Source organism: Macaca mulatta, chromosome 1 (genome assembly GCF_049350105.2).
Source record: "Macaca mulatta isolate MMU2019108-1 chromosome 1, T2T-MMU8v2.0, whole genome shotgun sequence".
Classification (NCBI taxonomy): domain Eukaryota; kingdom Metazoa; phylum Chordata; class Mammalia; order Primates; family Cercopithecidae; genus Macaca; species Macaca mulatta.
The window spans coordinates 116,623,096-116,646,076 of NC_133406.1; the positions used below are offsets into that span (position 1 = coordinate 116,623,096).

At 48.4% G+C, this 22,981-nt stretch overlaps 1 protein-coding gene across 5 annotated transcripts; it reads right to left on the reverse strand.

Annotated features, from left to right (window-relative positions):
- Window positions 1-335: 335 nt before the first annotated feature.
- TARS2 (threonyl-tRNA synthetase 2, mitochondrial) lies at window positions 336-21,714 on the reverse strand. Of its 5 annotated transcripts, XM_015151589.3 has the most exons (18): window positions 21,613-21,714; window positions 21,075-21,271; window positions 19,013-19,136; window positions 17,391-17,515; window positions 16,609-16,726; window positions 16,458-16,522; window positions 15,653-15,731; window positions 11,798-11,944; window positions 11,518-11,616; window positions 10,679-10,896; window positions 9,478-9,640; window positions 9,112-9,249; window positions 8,848-8,925; window positions 3,937-4,037; window positions 3,641-3,742; window positions 3,394-3,466; window positions 2,355-2,469; window positions 336-997 (listed from the first exon to the last, which is right to left on the reverse strand). In XM_015151589.3, exons 1-18 carry the CDS (start codon window positions 21,676-21,678, stop codon window positions 849-851), a joined length of 2,157 nt encoding a protein of 718 aa, XP_015007075.2. In that variant the 5' UTR covers window positions 21,679-21,714; the 3' UTR covers window positions 336-848. The 5 variants fall into 5 exon arrangements, with proteins under 5 accessions (XP_015007075.2, XP_077804668.1, XP_077804675.1 ...); XM_077948542.1 differs by lacking the exon at window positions 11,518-11,616; XM_077948549.1 differs by lacking the exons at window positions 16,458-16,522; window positions 16,609-16,726.
- Window positions 21,715-22,981: the final 1,267 nt, after the last annotated feature.

The window sequence follows — 22,981 nt, forward strand, 5'->3', positions numbered from 1 at the left end:
ACATTCTTATGACCCTCAAGAGAAACTGATTCAGAGAATCAAAGAGCAAGAGGTGTTTGAGCCCCTAGTTTGTGCCTCAGTTTCTCCATCTACATGCTACCTTCTGTGGAGAGGGGATCTGCCAAATCATGAACTGGGGTTGGGGAAACAGGGCACAAAGGAATTTACAGGGGGGAGCAGGACACCTATCCAAGGGATCTCCCCTACCAGTGTGAGGTCTGGACTGTCCCTTTTCAATTTCCCTAACTCTCTGGGACAAAAAAGAGGGAGACAAAGTGGAACATCCTTTTATCCCACCTCTCCAGAGTCAGAGATGAAGACATATGACCAGCAGCTTCCAGTATTTATTTATTTGTTTATTTATTTATTTAGAAACGGAGTCTCGCTCTGTCGCCCAGGCTGGAGTGCAGTGGCGCGATCTCAGCTCACTGCAACCTCCACCTCCCGGGTTCAAGCAATTCTCCTGCCTCAGCCTCCTGAGTAGCTGGGACTACAGGCGTGTGCCGCCACGCCCGGCTAATTTTTTGTATTTTTAGTAGAGACACGGTTTCACTGTGTTAGCCAGGGTGGTCTTGATCTCCAGACCTCATGATCCATCCGCCTTGGCCTCCCAAAGTGCTGGGATTACAGGCACGAGCCACTGCGCCTGGCCCAGTGTATTTTTTTTTTAGTTTCGTTCTCCTCACATCCAAACAGCTACAACTTCCCTCCCTTTGTGGGGTCGCCAAACCAAGTCTCTTTTCAGGAGAGCAGACATGTGCCTCCACGCAGTTCTGAGGTTCTGGGGTCTCCCATGTGAGGGAGGCTGATGGCTCTTGCAGGTTTTTGCCTCATCTATGTACAAAGGCTCAGAAAATTTCTTCGGCATTTGGGACCCGCATATTCTGTAGCTCCACCAGTCGCTGCACAGCTTCAGGCAAGTCCCACTCCCCAAGGCGACGATTATCTCGAGTCCGAATGTTCACTGTTCTCTTACTTTGCTCTTTCTGGCCAACCACTGCAGGTAGAGGAAGTTTGGGAACCTCAGGGCAAATTCATCCACATGGGATAGTTTCTTTTGCTCTGCAGAAACTTGAGAGACCTAAATCTTTAGGAAGGGTGGGAGCAGAGCCCAGATATGGTTCACAGAAAGGAAGTATTCAGCTGTGCCTGCTAAATACTAAATGACCAGTCTTGCTCACCCTGAGGAGACAAGGAAATGCTTCAGTCCCCATGGGCCTTATCGCTTCTGGTCAGGAGCTCCAGGGTCAGAGACATTAGAGTCAAGCAGAGAAAGACAAACACTGAGAACCCCACAGAGAGAAACTGTGTGTGTGTGTGTGTGTGTGTGTGTGTGTGTGTGTGTGTGTGTGTGTGTGTGTATCTGAAGGGGGTATTAGAGGAAGGGGAAGGTGGCAGGAGTGGTGTGGCCTTCACGCTGTCTGTGTGTGTGTGTGTGTGTGTGTGTGTGTGTGTGTGTGTGTGTGTATCTGAAGGGGGTATTAGAGGAAGGGGAAGGTGGCAGGAGTGGTGTGGCCTTCACGCTGTCTGTGTGTGTGTGTGTGTGTGTGTGTGTGTGTGTGTGTGTGTGTGTGTGTGTGTATCTGAAGGGGGTATTAGAGGAAGGGGAAGGTGGCAGGAGTGGTGTGGCCTTCACGCTGTCCAACCTCCCCGCAACCACTTCTGACCCTTAGAACAGTTTCCTCTCATCAGTCCCACTCTGGCTCTTGGTGTCTGTTAGGGCTGGATTCACACAGTGAGGCACCTCTGCTGAGGAGGATGTATGCAGGGGCTGACTGGGCGGTAAGGGAGGGAGAGGGGCCATGTGCAGGTCCATGGGATTGTGGCACAGCTTGCTGTGGGTGCTTGTGGGGCAAGTGGGGTGTGCAAAACTCAAGAATCAGGTAATCTGGCTGAGGAGTTTCTGCTCCTTGCCTTTGAGATAGAGCTCTGAACCCTGGAAAATGAAAAAGGGAGCATGGCAGTGCCAGAATTTTATCCCTAAGGCCCTTCTCCTCATCCCTTAGGGCTGATTCCATCTAGGTCTAGAATAAACAAGGGTAATTAACATCATATTAACCCTCCTGTCCCTTTCTCTCTGATGCTCCCTTGGTTAATTAACCTAACAGACACCAACAGCTAGAGTGGAGTTAAAAAGAGGAAAACTATTTTTAAGGTCAGAAGTGGTTATGGGGAGGGCAGGGCAATGTGAAGGAACACAGGGCCCAAATGAGTCAGATGTCCTGAATCCTGGCTCCTACCTGCTCAGGTAATGAGCCCCAATTAACCCAAATATGCATTACCAGACTTGGTAAACTTAACAGCAAGAATGCAGACAGCAGGTGGGAGAACATCGGCTCTGAGGTTCAGCTTACCAAACTGAAAATTGTAGTGGGCAAGCTGGGCCCGGCGGATTCTCCGGCTGAGGGTCAGTCCAGAGTCTGCATCCAGGTCACTGACCAGTCCTGCAGCCCGCAGGCTCTGCTGTGCCTGCATCAGAGGTTTGGTGACAGGAAGTTAATTTACTGAAAAGTTGAGGAGCTAGAACAGTCTGATGCTCTTTTCCCTCAATTCTCCCATCTGTTCCTCCTTTCCCTGCCTCGGGGCTCTCCACTTCTCACCAGCAACCTCTCCTCATTTCATCTCCACATTGAGGCCTCCTCCCCATTCATCCCCAGCCCCACAACCTTTCCGTCTGCCTCCTACTGGAGATGCCCCCCAATTATTCCCTGGGCTTTGCCTCCTAGCCACTGCTCTACCCAACCAGCTGTTCAACTCTAGTACCATCCATATCCTCAATTCTCTCTAGAAAGGAAAAACTGTGTACTCAATCCCACTTTTGTGCCAAGTGCCCTTTTGGCGGCTTTCAACATTTGTTAATTTGTTTAATTTTCTTTTTTTTTTTTTTTTTTGAGATGGAGTCTTGCTCTGTCACCCAGGCTGGAGTGCAGTGGCCGGATCTCAGCTCACTGCAAGCTCCTCCTCTCGGGTTCACGCCATTCTCCTGCCTCAGCCTCCCGAGTAGCTGGGACTACAGGCACCCGCCACTTCGCCCGGCTAGTTTTTTGTATCTTTAGTAGAGACGGGGTTTCACCGTGTTAACCAGGATGGTCTCGATCTCCTGACCTCGTGATCCGCCCGTCTCGGCCTCCCAAAGTGCTGGGATTACAGGCTTGAGCCACCGCGCCCGGCCTAATTTGTTTAATTTTCATACATCTCTACAAGGTAGGGATTAATCACATTTTTTAGATACAGGATTTCCAGCATCTAGGACAGCAGCCACTCGAGCCCAGTCTTGTGGCTCCAAGGGCTGTGCTCCTTCCTCCACCACCCGTGCGGCCTCTTCCTGCCCACTGCAGGGCACCAGACTCTACTGGACCTGCTTCTGCCTCCTCCCTTGCCTCAACTCCTTACCTCCCTGGCATACTCCTCTTGCTCAGTCCCCACAGGGATAACCACCACCTGGAACGGGGACAGCCACAGTGGCCTGGTAGGGAAAGAACAGATGATGGCAAATTAGTCACTCTGGCTCTTGCCAGTAGTGTGGTTATACAGAGCAGACTTGAGAAGGAAAAAGGCTGGCATATGAAGGGTGACAGGATCTGGAGCATGAACTATCTGGTTTGGGGCCAGAACAGAAATCCAGGGTCAGAGGTCTCACCATTTCCCCCCGCAGCTTTCTGCCAGCACTCCCAACAGTCTTTCCACAGAACCGAGCACTGCTCGGTGAATGAGGACTGGACGCTCCAGGGCACCCGCCTTCCTTGAAAGGAAAAAGGGGAGTAGATAGAATGGTGGAAGTATCACAAATTGTGTACCCAAGATCACCTTCCAGTTTTTAAGAAATATTCAGGTCTGGCAGGAGAGGGTGTAGAGGATTTGGTTTTTAGGGCCAAAGGCAGAAGGACCTATTCCATGCACTGTCAAGGGAAAAGAGGATAGGGCAAGGCTTTATACCCCTTATACTGGAGGTCAAATCTCAGGGGCAGTTGGAAGTCAAGCTGAATTGTTCCACACTGATGTGGCCGGCCCAGGGCATCGTGGAGGTGCACATCAATCTACAGGAAACAGATGGGAAGGCATGAAATAAGCCAGAAGCATTATCCAGAACCACTATCCTCCATTACCTGTGCCATCCCACCCTTTAACCTACCCTCATCCCGGGCTACTACTACCCTCATCATGACACCCAGCTCTATCATACGCTACCCCTCCACTTCACTCTACTCATCTCACTCTGGCAGTAGTTCTCAGCAGCTCTCTCCACTTAATAATGATGTTATAATATTACCAGACGTCCACACCCTGGCCTCTCAATTCCTTGAGATGAGCTCAGAGATCTTCACCAGCACCCATTTATGGCTACACCCTTTATCTTGTCCTCTCCCTCAATGGCTGTACCTCTGAAACAGTCCATCAGACACCCTACTCTGATTACTGTCTCTTGGTCAGCTAGCTCTGACAATTATTCCTTTTTTTTTTTGAGACAGAGTCTCGCTCTGTCACCCTGGCAGGAGTGCAGTAGCACAATTTCAGCTCACTGCAGCCTCCACCTCCTGGTTTCAAGCAATTCTCCTGCCTCAGCCTCCTGAGTAGCTGGGACTACAGGTACATGCCACCACGCCCAGCTAACATATATATATATGTGTGTGTGTGTGTGTATTTTTTTTTTTCAGTAGAGATGGGATTTCACCAGGCTGGTCTCAAACTCCTGATCTCAAGTGATCTGCCCACTTTGGCCTCCCAAAGTGCTGGGATTACAGATGTAAGCCACCACATCCGGCCATGACAACTATTCCTATTAATGGCACTTCAACTCACAGGTTCTTTAACTCCTCTTTTTCTCTCCCATCCTCAGGCCCCTTCCACCTTTGTTTCTTTCCCCATGAAGCTGTACCATTTTCCCTAGTTCCCTTGTACCATTCGTTGTTCTTCTGCACCTTAGCCTCCTACATATTTGGCCCTGCAACAGAACTGCTCAGTGCTGCCCAATATGTCACAAACCACACAGATGCAAATGCAGAGATTGATGCCACCATGGAAGTCAGTATTTCGAGATTCAGCTGGTCCCTGGCTGCTGCCAGCAATCCTTTGGGTTGCCCTAATAAGCTCTATGCTCTGTTCTCCTCAGGGGTTTTCTAGCTTTTTGCTCTCTCTTTTTATAGCAGTATCTTAACCAGCAACTTATTAGACTGATTCAACATAATACACACTTTATGCACTTTATGACTGTTATCTCTGTAACCTTAAGCACAATGTTTAACCTCTCTCAATTTTTTCCTTAGTAATAAAGATATTTTATTTGCCTACTATTATTGCTGAAATAAATCAGAAGACACATTTTCATTACTGTTAATATTTTAATTTACTAACTACTTACTGAAGCAGCTAAATAAATACCATATACTGGAATAGACACTTGGGACATAAAAATGAGTAATACACATGTTACCTGAATAAAAGACCCCAGCACAGTAAACAGCAACTTTGAGTACTCAAAAGATTTTAGCCAGGCAAGGCACATGGCTCACTCCTGTAATCCTAGCACTTTGGGAGGCCGAGGTACGCGGACCACCTGAGGTCAGGAGTTCGAGACCAGCCTGGCCAACACAGTGAAACCCCGTCTACTAAAAATAGGAATACAAAAATTAGCTGGTGTGGTAGTGGGTGCCTGTAATCCCAGCTACTGGGGAGGCTGAGGCAGGAGAAATGCTTGAACCCAGGAGGCAGAGGTTGCGGTGAGCCAAGATTGTGCCACTCCACTCCAGCCTGGGCGACAGAGTGAAACTCCGCCTCAAAAAAAAAAAATTAGCTGGGTGTGGTGGGGCACACCTGTAGTCCCAGCTACTCGGGAGGCTGAGGCAAAAGAATCGCTTTAACCTGGGAGGTGGAGGTTGCAGTAAGCCAAGATCCGCTACTACACTCCAGTCTGGCAACAGAGCAAGAGTCTGTCTCAAAAAAACCAAAAAAGGCCAGGCAAGGTGGCTCACGCCTGTAATAATCCCACCACTTTGGGAAGCCAAGGTGGGTGGATCATCTGAGGTTGGGAGTTCAAGACCAGCCTGGCCAACATGGTGAAACACCACCTTTACTAAAAATACAAAAATTAGCTGGGCATGGTGGTACATGCCTATAATCTCAGCTACTCAGGAGGCTGAGGCAGGAAAATCGCTTGAACCCGGGAGGCGGATATTGCAGTAAGCTGAGATTGTGCCACTGCACTTCAGCCTGGGTGACAGCAAAACTAGGTCTCAAAAAAAAATATATAAAAATAAATAAAACAAAACAAAAAAAAGATTTTAGCTATATAACTGTTTTTGAGTAATTTCCTTTCTCTCTGTATCTTTTTATTTACTTATTTTATTGAGACAGGGTTTTGTTCTGTTATCCAAGCTGGAGTGCAGTGGCTTGATCATAGCTCATGCAGCCTCAAAATCCTGGGCTCAAGAGATCCTCCCACCTAAGCCTCCTGAGTAGCTGGGACCACAGGTGCCCACCATCACACCAAGCTAATTTTAAAATTTGTTTTAAATTTTTTGTAGAGACAGCCGGGCCTGGTGGCTCACGCCTGTAATCCCAGCACTTTGGGAGGCTGAGGCAGGCAGATCACGAGGTCAGGAGATCGAGACCATCCTGGCTAACACGGTGAAACACCGTCTCTACTAAAAAAAAAAAAATACAAAAACATTAGCTGGGCATGGTGGTGGGCGCCTGTAGTCCCACCTACTCAGGAGGCTGAGGCAGGAGAATGGCATGAACCTGGGAGGTGGAGCTTGCAGTGAGCCACCAAGATTGAGCCACTACACTCCAGCCTGCGCGACAGAGCAAGACTCTGTCTCAAAAAAAAAAATTTTTTTTTTTGTAGAGACGAGGTCTTACTCTGTCGCCCAGGCTGGTCTCAAACTACTGGATTCAAGTGATCCTCTCAGCTCAGCCTCCCAAACTGCTGGGATTACAAGAGGGGGCCACCACGCCCAGCCTTTTCTTCATATCTTCAGCCCCCTCACTGACAACTCTCCTCTTCTCCACTCTCATTTCAGCAAATGATCCTGCCTCAGGAAGAATTCAGATAATTGATACCATGGGATGGGAAAAGCCTCAACTTCCTGTCACCATGCCTATAAACTTCCTTGCATCTACCTTCAGTCTTTCCTTCCACCCTGGATATAATGGCAATGGTGATCCCTTCTATGAAGGTTTCTCAATCCCACCTTAAACCTCTCCAGGAACTTCCCTTTACTACAACTTCTTTTATAAATTCAACCTCTCCCTCCAAATAGACTTCCTCTCATCATAGCATTTATTTTATTTTTCATTTTGTTATTATTTTTTTGAGATGGAGTCTCACTCTGTCGCCCAGGCTGGAGTGCAATGGTGCGATCTCGGCTCACTGCAACCTCCACCTGCTGGGTTTACATGTGCCTGTCACCACACTGGGCTAATTTTTGTATTTTCAGTAGAGACAGGGTTTCACCATGTTGGTCAGGCTGGTCTCAAACCCCTGACCTCAGGTGATCCACCTGCCTCAGCCTCCCAAAGTGCTGGGATTACAGGCATGAGCCACTGCACTCGGCCTGTTTTATTTTTATTTTTTGGGACGGAGTCTTGCTCTGTCACCTAGGCTACGGTACAATGGCGTGACCTTGGCTCACTGCTACCTCCGCCTCCCAGGTTCAGCGATTCTCCTGCCTCAGGCTACCGATGAGCTGGGACTACTGGTGTGTAACACCTCACCCAGCCAATTTTTGTATTTTTAGTAGGGATGGGGTTTTGCCAAGTTGGCCAGGCTGGTCTCGAACTCCTGACCTCAAGTGATCCAACCACCTCAGCCTCCCAAAGTGCTGGGATTACAGGCATGAGCCACCACACAGGCCTCATTTATTCACCTTCTAACCCCACCCCTCAGGCCCTACTTTACTGAAAATGGTCCTTTAAAATCCATCACCCTTTTTACTAAATCCAGTGGACACTTTTCAGTCCTTTTTTTCCCTTGACTTCTTTTTTTTTGAGACAGGGTCTCACTCTGTCACCCAGGCTGGAGTACAGTGGGGCGTGATCTCAGCTCACTGCAGCCTCTACCTCCTGGGCTCAGGTGATCCTCCCATCTCAGCCTGCTGGGTAGCTGGGACCACAGGCACAAGCCACTGCACCCGCTAATTTTTTTTTTTTGGTAGACACAGGGTCTCCCTATGTTGCCCAGACTGGTCTGCCGTGTGTTTTTATCCCTATCCCCTCTGCCTACACTGTTCCCTCCTGAAACACATCTTTACTTGGCCAACACTCACCTTTCAGATTGGAAAGTGATTCCTGCAGGAAACTTTTTGTAACCTCCCGGAGTAACGCTAACCCCAGCTAACGTGCTCTCTTGCATGGATCTCGCAGCACTGACATGGCCTATTTAACTCCAATAGCCCTCACTAGATTGCAAATGCCAAGAAGGCAGAAAATATCTTGTTTTTCTTTATATCCTACATAACTTAAAAAAAAATCTCTTTGTGGCTGGGTGCAGTGGCTCATGCCTGTAATCCCAGCAATTTGGGAGGCTGAGGCGGGTGGATTGCCTGAGGTCAGGAGATCGAGACCAGTCTGGCCAACATGGTGAAACCCTGTCTCCATTAAAAATACAAAAAAATTAGCCAGGTGTGGTGGTGTGCACCTGTAATCCCAGCTACTCGGGAGGCTGAGGGAGGGGAATTGCTTGAACCAGGGAGCTGGAGGTTGCAGTGAGCTGAGATCACACCACTGCATTCTAGCCTGGGTGACAGAGTGAGACTGTCTCAAAAAAAAAATTATTTGTATCTATTAAATATTTACTAAAACAAAGCAAAAAATAAATAAATACAACAATAACCAGGGTCCCAAGCTTACCTTAGGTCCATAGAAGGCACCATCTCCAGAGTTGAGGTCCCAGGGTTCTCCAAATTCCTTCAGGGCCCGTTGAAGGACCTTTGAAGGAATGAGACAAGAGTGGAATAGAATACATCATCTTAGACTTCAAAAGCAACACATCTGGTCAATCCCCAACAAATGACCCACTCACCAGATGCCTCTGAGAACCTTGGTTACTGTATTCTCCACTCCTTCCCACCAGAGAGTGGTTTATCTGCCTCTATTTCTGTACCTCCTACTCACCTGTTCGGCCTGGTCCCAAAGGCAAGGGTCCCCCAGGAAGCCAGATGGCCGGGTGGACAGTGCCAGGCGGAAGGAGAAGCCAAGAACGGCATAGACGGAACGGAGGAAATCAAGACAGCTTTGGATCTCTGCTTCCAGCTGGGGGCAGGAAATAAGGGTCAGTGAGCTGTGAGCCAGCTAGAGATCAGGGATGCTGGCAGTTTGAGGAAAACAAAGGGCAAAAACAGAGAGGAAGCAGAAGCAAGCTAGGGGTAGAATGTAGCTGAATTATAGTACATACAGGGGGCAAATAAAAATCAGGGGTTTGCAGGTTCATAGAGAGAAAGGTGGTTTAGAAAAGCTTTGGTGGAGACAGGGAAAGGCCACCTGATCTGTTGTACAGAAGATGTGAGCGTCATCCTGCTGGAAGCACCGCAGTCGGGTCAGTCCCCCCAGACCACCAGAGGCTTCAGCCCGGTGTAGGGCCCCAAAGTCGGCTAGTCGCAGGGGCAGTTCCCGCCAGGATCTGGGCCGGTGGGCGAACATCAGGCTGAGGTTGGGGTGCAGAGGGGTCAGGGCCATAGGGAGGACTAGCCCCCGAAGACTGCTCCTCCACCCAATCTGCTTGCCTACCTTCTCTGCACCATCTGCTATAGCCCTCTCCAACCTCACCACATCCTCCCACTGAGTCCTGTCAATCCCACTCATCACAGTCTGAGCCCTGCGGTTCAAAAGATTTCTCAGTAACACAATAACAGACATCATTTACTGTTTCCCTGTTCTGTGATGGTCACTGAGCTGAAGGAGGAGCCTTAGATAGCAACTTTAAGGAGACTGAGACCCAAAGAGGTAAAATGAGTTTCCCAAATTCACATGGTTAGCTAGAGGGAAGATTCTAGGCTCAAATCAGGTGTCCCAATACTCTTTCCAAGGTACTGTCTTTTTTTTTTTTTTTGAGACGGAGTCTCGCTCTGTTGCCCAGGCTGGAATGCAGTGGCGCAATCTCGGCTCACTGCAAGCTCTGCCTCCCTGGCTCACGCCATTGTCCCGCCTCAGCCTCCCGAGTAGCTGGGATTACAGGCACCGGCCACCACGCCCGGCTAATTTTTTGTATTTTTAGTAGAGACGGGGTTTCACTGTGGTATCTATCTCCTGACCTCACGATCTGCCCACCTCAGCCTCCCAAAGTGCTGGGATTACAGATGTGAGCCACTACGCCCGGCCTCTTTTTTTTTTTTTTTTTTGAGACGGAGTTTAGCTCTTATTGCCCAGGCTGGAGGGCAACGGCACGATCTCAGCTCACCGCAACCTCTGCCTCCCGGGTTCCAGCGATTCTCCTGCCACAGCCTACCAAGTAGCTGGGATTACAGGCATGTGCCACCACGCCCGGCTAATTTTGTGTTTTTAGTAGAGACAGGGTTTCTCCATGTTGATCAGGCTGGTCTCGAACTCCTGACCTCAGGTGATCTGCCCGCCTCAGCCTCCCAAAGTGTTGGGATTATAGGCATGAGCCACCGCGCCCGGCCCCAAGGTGCTTTCTATTATTTAATATTTAGCAACTTGATTGTAACCCTAGCTCCCAGCTTACCAGTGTGCAGGGCAGTTCATGGGCTTGAGGGCGAGTATATCTGTGGTATGCCTGGTAGAATCATCACTCTGGGAGCTGGCAGGCCTGTCAGAGCCTGAGGGCTGCACAGCAAACATGTCTTCCTGATAATGCTCCCAGTGCCCTGACTGTTCCCAGAGTTTAGTAGAAAACAGTGTGGGAGTTTTCACCTCAGAGAAACCACGACGGGCATACTCAGCCTGGAGAGGTGGGTACAGAAATGGAAGGTCAGAGTAACTGGAAGGAAACCAGGTAGGGTGTCAGCTGTGTGATCTTCCTGGGCCCTCAGGCCATGCTGATTGCAACCACAACCTATTAAATACCATGTCCATCTCTATGCTCCCCAACTGCAGACCACACAATTGTAGTATTAAAGGTCACCAGCACTTTCAATATTTATGGTTATGATTCCAAACCACCCCCCTCTTTTTTTTTTCTCTCTTCAAGACAGAGTCTCACTGTATCACCCAGGCTGGAGTGCAGTGGCTCGATCTCAGTTCACTGCAACCTCCCCCTCCTGGGTTCAAGGGATTCTCCTGCCTCAGACTCCCCAGTAGCTGGGGCTACAGGTGCTGCCATCACACCCAGCTAATTTTTTCTATTTGTTTTAGTAGAGACGGGGTTTTGCCATGCTGGCCAGGCTGGTCTCTAACTCCTGACCTCAGGTCATCTTCCCGGCTTGGCCTCCGAAAGTGCTAGGATTACAGGAGTGAGCCACTGTGCCCGGCCCCAACCCCCATCTTTTAACACAAACACCTTAGCTTCTTCTAGGCCCTCAGCCGCACCCTGGTCTTCTTTCCTCTAGACCTGGGTCCCCTTACCCTGATAAACGCCACTAGTGCATTATACACCCTTGTCCCTCGTGGCAGGAAGAAGCAGCTCCCAGGGCTCAGTTCATGGAAGAAGAAGAGCTCCTGTTCCTGGGGTCAGGAATAGCAATATTGGGTCACTTCAAGGGCAAGGAGGTGGCTTTGGAACTCAGAACAACTGACGGAGCTGCTCAGTCTATGTGACTGAATCTGCTCCCGATTTCATAATCAGGTTGCGTCATCTCTCTCCAACCCTTATCACCATCCCTCCCTATCTTCCCAATCTCTGTACCTTCCCAATGCGCCGGTGGTCCCGCAATTCTGCTTCCTCCCTCCATGCTTCCCAGGCCCTCAGCAATTCTGTTGTGGGGAAGGAAATCCCTGACACTCTCTGCAGTGTCTCTGGAGCCCCTGAAGACCTCCATAAGGATGATGAGTTCTGTGTGAGGACATAGGGGATCAAAGGAAAGATGAGGACTGAAGGCCCCCAACCTTTTTCAAGACTCATATGATACTCTCAGTGTTAAGTGTCACAGGTATGCCTCTTGACAACAATCCCACCAGTAGGATGAACACCTCCATCCTCTAGACACCCTTCTTCTAGATTACAGTGTTGAAATTGCCTGACTCTTGATTCCTACATACAACCTGGTCAAGCCTAACCTTACCTTGCCATCTCTTTTTCTCCCCATTCTCACTACCCCTTTACTTAGTTCCTTCCCATTCTAATCAATGACTGCTTAGAGGAGTAACCATAAGCTCTGGTCAAATGTCACTTTATTCCTCCATTTATCAATATCCTATACAGCTGCTAGAAAAGTCAGCCTTCTATACCATATCCCATTCCTGGCCACATGAAATCCAAAAGCCTGTGCCTGCTGTCTCCTTTAACAATACTAATGAAAGGCCGGGCACGGTGGCTCACACCTGTATTCCCAGCACTTTGGGAGGCTGAGACGGGTGGATCACAAGGTCAGGAGTTCGAGACCAGCCTGACCAACACGGTGAAACCTTGTCTGTACTAAAAATACAAAAATTAGCCAGGCGTGGTGGTGCGCGTCTGTAATCCCAGCTATTCAGGAGGCTGAGGCAGGAGAGTCGCTTGAACCTGGCAGGTGGAGGTTGCAGTGAGCTGAGATTAGGCCACTGCACTCCAGCCTGGGCAACAGAGCGAGACTCTGTCTCAAAAAAATAAAAATAAAATAAAGTAAAACTGTTAAACAGTACTAATGAGAAACAGCCTATATATGTGTGTGTGTGTGTGTGTGTGTGTGTGTGTGTGTGTGTGTATCTATCTGTCACCCAGGCTGGGGCACAGTGGCGCGATCTCAGCTCACTCCAAGCTCCGCCTCCCGGGTTCACGCCATTCTCCTGCCTCAGCCTCCTGAGTAGCTGGGACTACAGGCCACTGCCACCACACCCAACTAATTTTTTGTATTTTTAGTAGAGATGGGGTTTCACTGTGTTAGCCAGGATGGTCTCGATCTCCTGACCTTGTGATTCACCCACCTCAGCCTCCCAAAGTGTTGGGATTACAGGCGTGAGCCACTGCGCCTGGCCCCTATATGTGTATTTTTTGAACCAGAGTCTTACTCTGCTGCCTAGGCTAGAGTGCAGTGGTGTGATCTTGGCTCAGTGCAACCTCTGCCTTCCAGTTCAAGTGATTCTCCTGTCTCAGCCTCCTGAGTAGCTGGGACTACAGGTGCACGCCACCACGCCCAGCTAATTTTTTATTTTTAGTAGTGATGGGGTTTCATCATGTTGGCCAGGCTGGTCTTGAACTCCTAAGCTCAAGTTATCCGCCCAACTTGGCCTCCCAAAGTGTTGGGATTACACGTGTGAACCACTGCACCTGGCCCACAGTCTATGTTTTATAGCACTTTTAAACTTTTCCTTTCTCCTGCATTAGTTGGTTTTCATTATCTTTTATTTATTTATTTATTTTTGAGACGTTGTCTCGCTTTGTGGCCCAGGCTGGAATGCAGTGGCACAATCTCAGCTCACTCTAACCTCTGCCTCCTGGCAGAGTTCAAGTGACTCTCCTGCCTCAGCCTTCTTGGTAGCTGGGATTATAGGCGTAGGCCAGCACACCCAGCTAATTTGTGTATTTTTAGTAGAGACGGGGTTTCAACATGTTGGCCAGGCTGCTCTCGAACTCCTGACCTCAAGTGATCCGCCTGCCTCAGTCACCCCAAAGTGCTGCGATTACAGGTGTGAGTCACCACGCTTGGCCTGGTTTTCATTATCTTTACGAGGTGAATTTACTGGTAGGACAAAAAGGAATTAATAGGCTCATTTTATAGATGGGGAAAATAAGTAAGATTTACCCAAGGCCACTGCGCCATAGGGTTTCGCCATGTTGGCCAGGCTGATCTCAAGTGATCCACCCACCTTGGCCTCCCAAAGTGCTGGGATTACAGGCATGAGCCACCATGCCCAGCCTAAGTTCAGAGCTTTTTGCTGTACACTTCTGCATTTCCCCTTGCTCCCTTGCAACTCATCCCATTCCATCTAATAACTCATCTTGTCCAGAACAGTATTTTCCTTTCTTTTTTTTTTTTTTTTTTTTGAGATGGAGTTTTGCTCTTGTTGCCCAGGCTGGAGTGCAATGGCATGATCTTGGATCACCACAACCTCCACCTCCCGGGTTTAAGCGATTCTCCTGACTCAGCCTTGCGAGTAGCTGGGATTACAGGCATGTGCCACCACGCCCAGTTAATTTTTTTTTTTTTTTTTTGAGACGGAGTCTTGCTGTGTCACCCAGGCTGGAGTGCAGTGGCCGGATCTCAGCTCATTGCAAGCTCCGCCTCCCGGGTTTTTACGCCATTCTCCTGCCTCAGCCTCCCGAGTAGCTGGGACTACAGGCGCCCACCACCTCGCCCGGCTAGTTTTTTGTATTTTTTAGTAGAGACGGGGTTTCACCGTGTTAGCCAGGATGGTCTCGAACTCTTGACGTCGTGATCCGCCCGTCTCGGCCTCCCAAAGTGCTGGGATTACAGGCTTGAGCCACCGCGCCCGGCCTAATTTTGTATTTTTAGCAGAGACAGGGTTTCTCCATGTTGGTCAGCCTGGTCTTGAACTCCCGACCTCAGGTGGTCCACCCACCTCGGCTTCCCAAAGTGCTGGGATTACAGTTGTGAGCCACCATGCAGAACAGTATTCTCATAAAAAGCATGCCCTTCACTAAAGGTATTCTCCCTGTGCCTGTCAAATGGTGTTCATCTTCCTCCTGGACCACGCCCCCTCTCTCTACGACCCTTCCCTGTATGACCCATCCAGCTTGCTCATACCCTCCTTCTCCACCCCCCTTAATAATGACGTCATATTAGGGCATCTGAATTAGCTTCTGGGCCCTAGTAGGCTGTCCAGTATGTGCCATCAAACTGGGGTTTTTAGAATGTGGGGACAGAGTTTCTTTCTCCTGTATTCTCTGCTTAGCTTATGAGAGTAAAGAAAGGGCTCACAGGGCCAGGCGCAGTGGCTCATGCCTGTAATCCCAGCACTTTGGGAGGCTGAGGAGAGAAGATTACTTGAGATCACCCTGGCCAACATGGTGAAACCCTGTCTCTACTAAAAATACAAAAAGTAGCCGGGCATGGTAGTGCGCACCTGTTATCCCAGCTACTCAGGAGGCTGAGGCAGGAGAATCGCTTGAATCTGGGAGGTGGAACTTCCAGTGAGCCGAGATCATGCCACTGCACTCCAGCCTGGGCAACAGAGAGAGACTCAGTCTCAAAAAAAAAAAATTTTAAAAAAGGGCCGACAGAAAGGATCACCTTCAGATTCTCCTGCTCATCCCAGTGAAAACAGGAATGTTTGTTTTGTTTGAGATGGAGTCTCACTCTGTTGCCCAGGCTGGAGTGCAGTAGCGCAATCTCAGCTCACTACAACCTCCACCTCCCAGGTTCAGGCGATTCTCCTGTCTCAGCCTCCTGAGCAGCTAGGACTACAGGTGCCCACCACCACACCCAGCTAATTTTTGTATTTTTAGTAGAGATGGGGTTTCGCCATATTGGCCAGGCTGGTCTCAAACTCCTGACCTCATGATCCACCTGCCTTGGCCTCCTAAAGTGCTAGGATTACAGTTGTGAGCCACCATGCCCGGATGAAAATAGGAATCTTAACCTAACTCTGTTCCACAACTGACCGATAGCAGCTTCAGTCCTCCAATCTGTCCAGTATGCCGAAGGTGGGGGCCCTGGCAAAGGTCAACCAATGTGCCACACCTGGGAGAAAGAAGAGGCCAGTTAGTGATTTTCAGAATCTTTAGCTTCTAGCTTTCTCCCTCTCATGGTCTTTAGCTGACAGAAAGAGGTGAACAGAAAGGAACTGTCCTACTGAGAGAGGGCAATGGCAGCTAAAAATCAATTCTCCGGCAGGGCGCAGTGGCTCATGTCTATAATCCCAGCACTTTGGGAGGCCGAGGTGGGCAAATCACGAGGTCAGGAGTTCAAGACCAGCCAGGCCAATATGGTGAAACACCGTCTCTACTAAAAATATAAAAATTAGCCAGGCATGGTGGTGCATGCCTGTGGTTTCAGTTACTCAGGAGGCTGAGGCAGAAGAATTGTTTGAACCCGGGAGGCAGAGGATGCAGTGAGTCGAGATCGTGCCACTGCATTCCAGCCTGGGCGACAGAACGAGACTCTGTCCCCCCCCAAAAAAAAATTAGCCAGGCATGGTGGCACATGCCTATAATCCCAGCCACTCTGGAGGCTAAGGCAGGAGAATCACTTGAACCCGGGAGGCGGAGGTTGCAGTGAACTGAGATTGCGCTACCACACTCCAGCCTGGGACCATCTCAAAAAAAAAAAAGAAAAAAAAAATCAATTCCCATTCCCATTTCTTTTTCTGGATCAACATAAATTATCTTCTTTCTTCCCTTATCACATTTCTGGCCTTCTTCAATGCTTCCCCACCTCTCCATTTGCTTTAATCTTGACAACTCTTACCCATATACTGTTGCTGTTGGACCTGTCACTCTCTCCTCGATCAAGTGAAGCTTAAAGGGGTTATCCTGGAAAAAGGTAGAAGGAAGATTGAAGAAAAGTCTTTATTCCCACAAAGATGTCCTGGAAGAGCCACCTCTTCCCTCCACCCCACCTTGAACAGCTGGCGAAGCTGATCCCGTGAAGCCTCTAGCCTCCGGAAGGGTTGAGCAGCAGCTGTAAGTTCCTGGCAAATCCGCTCCAAAACAGGCAGCTCTGAGCCCCGGACTGTCCTGGAAAGAGGAGAATTGGTTGGGTTGCATCCTATGAGGTACATCAATCACCTGGGTGACAAACCTGTTGGCTAGGGGGCAAGGTCCTGTCCTTCAGGATAAATCTAGAGTTATAGGCAAAAACAGACAAACTCAGAGAAAATATAAATAGAAAATCAGGTAACAGATATTACAGCTGGAGAAAAAGCTCTATGCATGAAGTTAAAAGTTGAATGCAGGAAATCTGGATGGACAAAGTTAGAACAATAGTAATGAGGGAGATTAAGTAAAACTTGAATTTATGAAAGCTAACAAGTAACAAGGTAAGTTGTTTCTTCTTTTTCTTTTTTTTTTTTTTTTTGAGAGTGTCTTGCTTTGTCACATAAGCTGGGTGCAGTGGTTAAGATCATGGCTCACCACAGCCTCAACCTCCCAGGCTCAAGTGATCCTTCCACCTCAGCCTCCCAAGTAGCTGGGACTACACGTGCACCAGCCAAGAAGGTAAATTTCAAGCAGAGTTAGAAGAGGGACATGGACTAGCACAGAAGGAGGTACTGTCATAGTTGAGACCTAGAGAAACCCTCCTCCTCCAGCTTCCTCCTCCAAATGGAGCAAGCCCAAGGCCCCTGAAAAGAGCCTCAGAAACCATCCCAGAATCATTCTCCTCCTTCCTTTCATTACTCACCTCCCGTTTCCCAGGAAGAAATCATGGTAAAAGCCATATTCTGTACTTGGACCTCTGCAGAGAACAGCACCTAGGAATTGTTCAGCTGCTGCCCCCAGGACATGGGTGCTGGAGTGCCAGAACACCTGGGTTGACAAAAAAGGGGTTCACAAGTTCATAAACTTGTCCCTAACCTCTAGATCTCTTAGCTCTTCTTCACAAAAGCTGATAGGAAAACTGGTATGGTTCTTCTAGGAGTAACTACCACAAAATGGGGATCCTAGATTTTGGGGATCTACTAAAAAGTAACAAGCTTAAAAAAAAAAGGGCTGGGCACAGTGGCTCATGCCTGTAACCCCAACACTTCAGGAGGTCGAGGTGGGTGGATCATCTGAGGTCAGGAGTTCGAGACCAGTCTGGCCAACATGGTGAAATCGTCTCTGCTAAAACATACAAAACTAGCCAGGTGTAGTGGCGTGCGCCTGTAATCCCAGCTACTCAGAAGGCTGAGGCAGGAGAATCACTCGAACCTGGGAGGCGGATGTTGCAGTGAACCGAGATCATGCCACTGCACTCCACCCTGGGTGACAGAGTGAGACTCCATCTCAAGAGAAAAAAAAAAAAAAAAGACTGAATAGAAAAGAAAGAAGGCCAGTATCTTTTCTTCTTTCAGTGTATAGAAGCTCCAGCCCCACCCCTTAATCCTTGGTGCTTTCCAGTTGCAAAGTATAGAAGCTGGAGGCCAGTCAGTCTTCTGCTGCTCCTGTAAGCTTTTAGGGCTTCAGAATAATTTTTTTTTTTTTTTTTGAGACGGAGTCTTGCTCTGTCGCCCAGGCTAGAGTACAATGACGCGATCTCAGCTCACTGCAACCTCCGCCTCCCAGGTTCAAGCAATTCTCGTGCCTCAGCCTCTCAATTAGCTGGGATGACAAATGCTCACCACCACACCCAGCTAATTTTTATATTTTTAGTAGAGACGGGGGTTCACCATGTTGGCCAGGCTGGTCTTGAACTACTGACCTCAGATGATCCACCCGCCTGGCCTTCCAAAGTGCTGGGATTACAGGCATGAGCCACGGTGCTTGGTCAGAATATGCTATGTTCTTAAGACAGTGGTTACTTAGGTCTATGTTTCTGTCCCATGAATCTAGTGCGATACAACTATTCCTCTTGGATTTGGTCACTATTTACACATAGATGGCAGGAGAACTCTGTTTTTCTGGATCCTAATAGGCGAGGTCTGCGTTACCTGAGCTGACATGAAGAAGACAAGGTGGGGAGGTGACCAGGTTGTGTGCTCAGCTGTATAAGCCATGTGAGAACTGAATATACACTACAGATGACTTATAATGTACGTGCTCAGAAGTTGAGGAGGCTGAATTTACATATTTATCCTTTTGTTTTTCAACAAATCATCTCTCTCCCTTTCACTAGCACTAATGTTTGCTTAATAGATCGAAGCTAAGTTAAAAACTTTCACCATAAGTTTCCTAACCAGAAACAGTCAGTCAAGATAGTCTGTGATAGACTTTTTCCCAACTGCAAATGGAGAAACTGAGGCAAAAGAATAAAATGTTAGAATTTCCTGCTATAATATCTCTTGGTTTAGTAGTCACTGCATTCCTGATAAGAAAGAAACTTACTGCTTTCCCCTCTGGGGAATCGAATGTCAGAAATCTGAGGTCAGAATCTGTCTCCAAGGGCCGCTCCAGATCATAAGGTTCTCCGTTCACTTGAGCAGCCACTGCAGTATCTGCCAGTGTTGAACTTCAGCAGTAGGAGGTGGGAATGAAGAAAAAGACAGGGTTACAAGGCACAAAAAGGAAAATACCACATGTTCTGATTCCTATATGGGAGTTTAAAAAGTTGATCTCACAGTGGTAGAGAATAGAGTGATAGTTACCAGAGGCTGGGAAGGATGGGGGAGGGAAGATGAAGAGGTTAGCTAATGGGTACAAAAATAGAGGTAGACAGAAGGAATATGCTCTAATGTTCCACAGCAGAGTAGGGTGAATACAGTTAATAATAATTTGTTGTGGCCGGGCGCGGTGGCTCAAGCCTGTAATCCCAGCACTTTGGGAGGCCGAGGCGGGCGGATCACAAGGTCAGGAGATCGAGACCACAGTGAAACCCCGTCTCTACTAAAAATAAAAAAAATTAGCCGGGCGCGGTGGCGGGCGCCTGTAGTCCCAGCTACTCAGGAGGCTGAGGCAGGAGAATGGCGGGAACCCGGGAGGCGGACCTTGCAGTGAGCCGAGATCGCGCCACTGCACTCCAGCCTGGGCAACAGCGTGAGACTCTGTCTCAAAAAAAAAAAATAATAATAATAATAATAATTTGTTGTATGTTTCAAAATAGCTAGAAGATTTGAAATGGTCCCAATACAAAGAACTGATAAACGTTTGGGGTAACAGATATCCTGAACACCCTTATTTGATCATTACATATTGTATGCATGTATCAAAACATCACATACACCCCGTTCATATGTTCAATTATTATGTATCAATTATTAAAAAGTAAATTAATGATTTAAAAAAGACAGGGTTACAATCCACAGTGGGGAGAAAGTTGCTCATCTCTCAGCAACTGTAAACTTGCAAAGGTGAAATGAGTTACCAGAGCAACAGAAGCTTTCATTTCTTTCCCCAATGAAAGGACAGAGACTCTTGATGCAGAAACTAATACAGATAAAACAAATCTGAGGCCGGGTTTGGTGGGTCATGCCTGTAATCCCAGCATTTTGGAAGGCTGAGATGGAAGGACTGCTTGCGCCCCGGAGTTCAAGACTAGCCTGGGTAACATGGAGAGTGAAGGGGTGGCCTGCCCCTCCACACCAGTGGGCGTTTCTCGTTAGGTGGAAGGAGAGACTTGAGAAAAGAAATGAGACACAGAGACAAAGTATAGAGAAAGAAAAGGTGGGCCCAGGGGACCGGCACTCAGCTTACAGAGGACCCACGCCTGCACTGGTCTCTGAGTTCCCTTAGTATTTATTGATAATTATCTTTACCATCTTAAAGATAAGGGAGTGGCAGGACAGTAGGATCATTTTAGGGAGAAAATTAGCAGTAAGACATATGGATAAAGATCTCTGTGACATGAGTAAGTTCAAAGGAAAATGCTGTGCCTTGATATGCATATGCAGACATCTCCATAAACCTTTTAGCAGCATTGCTCCAGCAAGTCCCGCCAGCAAGTCCCACCTTATGCCGTAAGGCGGTTTTCTCCTATCTCAGTAAACAGAGCGTACAATCGGGTTTTACACCGAGATGTTCCATTGCCCAGGGACGGGCAGGATTTTTAACCAGCAAGCTGCCTTCAGGCACTTGTTTAACAAAGACACATCCTGTGCAGCCCAAAATCCATTAAACCTTGAGTCACCACAGCACATGTCTCTTGCAAGGACAAGGTTGGGGGTAGGGTCACAGATTAACAGCATCTCAAATACAGAACCAAATGAGGTCTCTTATGTCTACTTCTTCCTATATAGACACAGTAACAGGCTGATCTGTCTTTCTTTTCCCCATAGGAGAGACCCCGTCTCTATAAAACAACAACAAAAAACAAAAACAAAATCTTCGAGAAAGGTTATCTTGATGGGCATGGAACAGAAACAAGCAGACCAAGTTTTCTTCCCCTGCTCAAGTGAAGAGAAAGTAAAAGGGCAGAAGGATAATCCTGGTAGTTACAGGATGGGCCTGTTACCTGATCTGCCGGGCTAGTTGGTAGGGGGTTGTGTTCCATGCCACAGCATCAATTTTCTGGCCTCCAGGAAGTGATATCTTAATAGTCCGAGGTTCCTTCTGTGCTATGCTTGCTAATCTCTTTACCTGAGCAGACCACAGCTCCTCAAAAAGGCCAAGCCGCTCTGCCAACCAGCGTGGAGGGGTCGACACAACTGCCTGGAGGGAAAGATATATTAGCAGGTAACACACGTCCCATCATTCTTTCTTAGAATTGGGGATGATGGCACTTTGGGATGGTAAAGTGGACTTCGTCCGAATTCCTACTCTTTAAGGGGACTGGGTGATACAGGACCCTACGCTGGGGGCCCTTCAAGCTCTGCGCTCCCCAGACCGCTAACTCGAGAATTAGATAACGAGTCTAGATATGAGACCTTTTCTGGGGACTCGGAGGACCAGGGAGAGTAGGAGTGGCATGAGGCTGGATTAACATAAAAATCTGGGGACTTCGGCTGGGCTGGGTCTGATGAGGATCGGAACTTTGGGGGTGCCTCACGCACCGTGTGTAGCCTGCAAGCCTGTAAACCTTGGAGCCGGAGCCGCCGCCACCTCTGATACAGTCCCATGTTCTTTCACACCCGTGCCTACATCCTCAGATTATCGCCGCTTCTCCTACACATAATTCTTCATTGGTTTCTGGTCCAACAAAGTCCGTGTCTATTGGTTACTACAGCTGCCACTCTAGTCTGGCACCACCTCCAGGAACTCCGAAGAGGTACACCCCACACAGCACAAGCAGCGGTGTGAGTGGTTCCGGCTGACCGGAAGACCGAAAGTGTAACACACCCTCGCTCTCCCCCCAGACCCGTGGCGTTTCAGCTGAAACCCAAAAATAGCAATTATGCGTCCTGTGGCTTTGAGGACAAGGGTAGGTGAACTTTTGAGGGCGAGAGTGGGAGAAAAACAGACAGGAAATGGCAGTTAGTAAGTTCCCTTTAACTATACATTTTATTTTGCATGGTCCTTACAGCAAGTAACAAAACTTAAGAGCATAGACTGGGGAATCAGACCTTGTGTAAATTCTGGATCTGCCATTAACTATGTAATTTTGGGAAGATTATTTAACTTCTCATATTTATTTAATAGAGACCGGGGATGGGGGTGGGGGGGGTCTCACTACGTTGGCCAGGGTAGTCTCGAACTCCTGGGCTCAAGCAACCCCCGCCCTTCGCCACCCACTCCCGGCCTCCCAAAGTTGTGGAATTACAGGCGTGAGCCACCTTGCCCGACCTACTTAATTTCTCTAAGCCTCAATTTTCTCAACTATAAAATGAGAATAGCGTTACTCCCAATTGTTGAGTTAAATTTTATGTAAATCGTCTAGTGTGGCCCGTGGTTTTTGGTAACGGGCAAAAGCAACAAGAAGCTATTATGATAAATGAGTGTAACAGTTTTATTTTTTATTTTTGAGACAAGGTCTCACCGTTGCCCAGGCTGGAGTGCACGGGTACAATCATGGCTCACTGCAGTCTCGACCTCCTGGGCTCAACTGACCACCTCAGCCTAGGGAGTAGCTGGGACTACAGGTAAATGTAACCACTTTAAAGCTGGAGCAAAGATGGCCGCGCGGTGGCTCACGCTGTAATCCCAGCACTTTGGGAGGCCGAGGCGGGTGGATCACCTGAGGTCAGGAGTTCTAGATCAGCCTGGCCAACATGGTGAAACCCCGTCTCTACTAAAAATACAAAAATTAGCCAGGCATGGTGGCAGGTGCCTGTAATCCCAGCCAACTAGGGAGGCTGAGGCAGAAGAATCGCTTGAACCCGGGAGGTGGAGGTTGCAGTGAACCGAGATCGCACCATGCACTCCAGCATGGGGGACAAGAAGGAGACTTCATCTAAAAAAAACAAAAAAAACAAAAAAAAAACC